The 4484-nt window shown below is 35.4% G+C and overlaps 1 protein-coding gene across 1 annotated transcript; it reads left to right on the forward strand.

The window, feature by feature from the left end:
• The first annotated feature begins 1438 nt into the window (after window positions 1-1438).
• On the forward strand, window positions 1439-4231 carry LOC121251448 (probable trehalose-phosphate phosphatase H). The gene is made up of 11 exons (XM_041150710.1): window positions 1439-1992; window positions 2121-2261; window positions 2351-2422; window positions 2560-2652; window positions 2791-2856; window positions 2960-3061; window positions 3185-3262; window positions 3366-3435; window positions 3570-3640; window positions 3767-3859; window positions 4003-4231. The coding sequence occupies exons 1-11, from the start codon at window positions 1780-1782 to the stop codon at window positions 4063-4065; spliced, it is 1062 nt and encodes a 353-aa protein (XP_041006644.1). The 5' UTR covers window positions 1439-1779; the 3' UTR covers window positions 4066-4231.
• The last annotated feature ends 253 nt before the right edge of the window (window positions 4232-4484 follow it).

Below are 4484 nucleotides of genomic sequence, written 5' to 3' on the forward strand. Positions count from 1 at the left end.
ACCAGCACCATGAAAAGTTGAGAACTATAAGCATTGGTTCTCGAGTCAATGGTAGGTAGTAGAAGTAGTAGACAGGAAGTAGATTTGGGATGTGGTGGGACGTGCAGGAGAAAAGTAATAGAAATGGCAGCCAGGAGCTTATTAATTGCTTCTGCATAGGCCCCTGAAGGTTGAAAGTAGCTGGTTTGAATTAGGATCCCTTATCCTATATTCCTAGGGGTGCAGTTAATAGGGTAGATGAGTGAGATTCAATCCAATATCTATATATATCTATCTGTGTGTGTATGTGTGTAGGGTCGTATAGGTTTGGCCAACTCAAAGGGATGCCTTTTATTCAGTTGGCAAGTCTCACTCGCGTGGGTAATGATGAAATATTATTTTTTAATATTATTATTATTTTAAAATTAAAAAAAATTAAATTATTTATTATATTTTATATTAAAATTTAAAAAAATTATAATAATAAATTGATATGAGTTGAATTGAGTTAAATTTAATACTTTAATTTTTAAATGAAGTCTTATATTTTAAATTGAATTAAGTTGAATTAAATTTAGTTGAGATGATAAAATATTATTATAATATTTTTTTATATTATTATTATTTTAAAATTTAAAAAAATTAAATTATTTATTATATTTTATATTAAAATTTAAAAAATTTATAATAATAAGTTTAGTAACTAAATAAAACCTAATTGGCACGCTAATAACAAGAGATTAGCACCAACTTATTTTATGTAATTATATATGATTCAGATTATTTATGTAAATTATATAAAATGGGAATATTAAATATTAATTATTATGAAAATGATCTGATTATTACTCCAAAGAGCTGAAGAACGCCACGTGGCCGAAACCCACGTTAGGTGAAGGAACAAACAAATGCACACCACATGGGGGCGGGGGCGGTGCGGTTGGGGGAAGGAATTAAGACAGAAGACTGCTACTGCTTGTGCTAGCTCTCTGAACTGGCCGACGAGAAGAGACTGTTAATGACTTCCTCTGTGCGTTGAGGTGACGGGAGAAGACGGCGGTGCTTTTTGCTTTTTGTACAAATTGAGGGAAGACTACGTGGGACCCAACACGCGGGTGGACCTCCCAGAATTTCTGTGAGTGTAATTAGAGTAAGGTTAAATATAAATTTTAAATAGATAAATTTTATAGTAATTTTTTATTTATAATGAATTTTATTAATACATAATAATTTTTTTTATATTTTTTAAGGTGGAATTTATTTTTTATAAAAATTCATTTATCTATTTAAAATTTATATAAATTTATAATTAAGAGTGGGTCCCACTTAAAGAATTTTCTTTTTCTTTTTTTTTTTTTTCTTTTTTTTGGGAGAGGCCATCGATCGATCTTGTCTGTTTGTGTGCGGTCGCAGCTATAAAATGGGCCATGCTGGGGGTATGTTTCTCTGGCACCCATACTTTCGCCCTCTCCCTCCCTTTCGCCTTTGCTTTCTGCACGCAGACTTGTCTCTGTTCGTGCCTCTCCTTCTCAGCTCTCTCCTTCTGCTTTGCTTATAACTCATATTCAAGGCACGAGTGCTCTGTACTTCATATTACCTAACCATTACTCTGTCTCGTACTCTGGTTTCCTCTTATCCCGGGTTTGAAATTGTTTTTGCTCTTTAGAATCCTTAATTTTTTTCTCCAATCTGCTTTTTCTGTTTTCGGTATTCGTAGTCTTGGTTAATTCTGGTCTTCCACCTCTTTGGAAGAGAAAGAAACGTATTGGTTTGGCCAAAAAGTTTTAAAAAGCTGTAAAGATGACGAAACAGAATGTGCTAGCCTCTGATACCAAATCTAGTGTCAACCTGGCAATTACTATGGCCATGTCGGAACCGTCCATTTTCACGGCAGCAACGGCCGGGGGATACATTTCCATTTCAAGTGCTTGGGTTGACTCGATGAGAGCTTGTTCTCCTACCCGTATCAGACCCACGCCTTCTTTGGCCGACCATGACCAGAGTTCTTGGATTGTGAGTCATAACATTTCTCAAAGGAAAAAGCTGTTTTTTTTTTTTTTTTTTCCCTTTATTTGGTGGTTTTGTTAGGTTTCAGAATGATGGATCTGACTTTTGCTGTATTAATTGTTGTTCGAAAACAGGATCACCATCCATCGGCCTTGGACATGTTTGAGCAAATCATTGATGCCTCAAAGGGAAAGAAGATAGTGATGTTTCTGGACTATGACGGCACACTCTCTCCGATAGTCGACGACCCGGATCGAGCTTTCATGTCTGATGCGGTTAGTTCTTCTCATCTTTCATCTTAATTTTATCTGCCCACAACTTTCAGAAGTGATTAAGCTTTGTCTTCTTTCTTCGTACAACTCAGATGAGAAAGACGGTGAGAAAACTTGCGAACTGTTTTCCCACTGCCATTGTGAGTGGGAGGTGCAGAGATAAGGTACATTTTTCAAGTTGTTTGATTCTTTTATGTTCTCCTTGTCATACTATTTCGCTTGTTTAGCTTTAAATTACTTCTTCGGAAGATAAATTCGATAGCTTTTGAGTTAAAGAGCATTGTTGTTGTATAAACTGTAGGTGTATAGCTTCGTACGGTTAGCGGAGTTGTACTATGCCGGAAGCCATGGCATGGACATTAAAGGACCGGCAAAAGGCTCCAAATACAAGAAAGTGAGTGAGCTGAAGCTATTTTTGTACTTCCTCTGATATCTTATACTCTCCATACTTTTTGTCCAAATGAGGAGAAAAAGCAGACGCTGATTGAATTTTTCTAACAATTTTCTATATTTTCATCTTTACGATATACAGGCCGGTAGTAGTGGTCGTGCTGTTCAGTTCCAACCCGCCAGTAAATTTCTTCCGATGATTAACGAGGTTTATGTTCTTTGCAAATCTCACATATGATTTATATGGGTACAACCCTACAAAGAACAGAATCAGGAGGAGTTAGCTGATCATTTCAAACATGAATTCTCAGGTTTACAAGCAGTTGGTGGAGAAAACTAAAGCAACTCCGGGGGCTCAAGTGGAGCACAATAAGTTCTGTGTCTCTGTTCATTTTCGACGTGTCGAGGAAAAGGTATATATATTACAAAAGTCACAGTCACAATCACAATCAGCAGTACTATTGCCATGGTTGTTTTTAGTACATGTTTTGTCTACGTACATGATCATCTTACTTAATGAGTGCATGAAAATACAGAAATGGAATGAACTGGCCCAACAAGTTAGATCAGTACTGAAAGAGTACCCAAAGCTTCGACTAACTCAAGGAAGAAAGGTATGAGAGACGGCTCTGATAATGACCTTAAATCTTAATTATTATTAGTCTGTCGATATCCCTTTTAATTAATAAATATTTTGGTTTTTGCATAATAATACAGGTGCTAGAAATCCGTCCTACCATAAAATGGGACAAGGGGAAGGCTCTAGAATTTTTGTTAGAGTCTCTTGGTGAGTTTTAATTTCAACCATGAAAATTAAGTACCAAAAAGAAAGGCTTCCATATATTTTCACTTGTATATATCACTTATAATTTTTTTACACTAATAGCTATAATATATAATAAAGTAATCTTCTTTTTATAGGATTTGCCAATTGTGCGGATGTTTTTCCTGTTTATATTGGAGATGATCGGACAGATGAAGATGCATTCAAGGTATCCAACGTGTTTTTGGTGATCATATTAAATATACATATTTGTAAACTATATATATATTATGTATTGCTATGAAAGATGTTTAATGGCAGACTAATGCTTAAAAGTTTTCCTGTCAATATATAGATATTAAGAGAGAAAGGACAAGGTTTTGGCATACTCGTCTCCAAGTTCCCAAAAGAAACAAGTGCATCTTATTCTTTACAAGAACCAGACGAGGCAAGTACCAAATACATGTATTTGAATGTATTTTGATTAAAAACATGGAAACGAACGAAAATGGCTCAAAACTTTTTGCATGCATGCCGACTGGTGTTGGGATGTGACTAATCAATGTCGATTACATTTCAATGTTCTTATAGGTTATGGACTTTTTGAAACGCTTGGTCCAGTGGAAACGACCCTCACTGCGAGCACAGTTTTAAGGTGTAAAGGAATGAATAATAATATGAAAATATCGCCACCCCAGCCACGCTTCTAGGAAATGTACAGGGGTGGAAAGACAACATTACTGTGATATTTTCTTGTCTTTGGCGTTGTACATCTTGTAAACTACCTTTGTACAGGGGTGGAAAAACAAGTTCAACTTGATGGCAATGATCGATCTCTCTCTCTCTCTCTCTCTCAATACTAAATATACCAGAAAAGATGCATGATGACGATCGAGCCAGTGAAAAACATGTTCTGTTTCAGCCAGCTGAGTACGTATTTAGTTGCAATAAACTGATAAAGAAAATTCATAGGTTTTTACTACAAAATTCACAAACATTCTCGGCGTATATAAGAAAGCATATATATGTATATATATAAGAAGTGATGGCCATTTGCGATGTGCAAAATATTT

This window comes from Juglans microcarpa x Juglans regia, chromosome 2S (assembly GCF_004785595.1).
Source record: "Juglans microcarpa x Juglans regia isolate MS1-56 chromosome 2S, Jm3101_v1.0, whole genome shotgun sequence".
NCBI lineage: Eukaryota > Viridiplantae > Streptophyta > Magnoliopsida > Fagales > Juglandaceae > Juglans > Juglans microcarpa x Juglans regia.

Bases quoted from the DNA above. Each gene is read 5' to 3' on its own strand.
- LOC121251448 (XM_041150710.1), top strand. From the start codon at position 1,780: ATGACGAAACAGAATGTGCTAGCCTCTGATACCAAATCTAGTGTCAAC. The intron at 3,263-3,365 runs GTATGAGAGACG...ATAATAATACAG, and splicing joins GACTAACTCAAGGAAGAAAG to GTGCTAGAAATCCGTCCTAC. The intron at 3,860-4,002 runs GCAAGTACCAAA...ATGTTCTTATAG, and splicing joins CTTTACAAGAACCAGACGAG to GTTATGGACTTTTTGAAACG.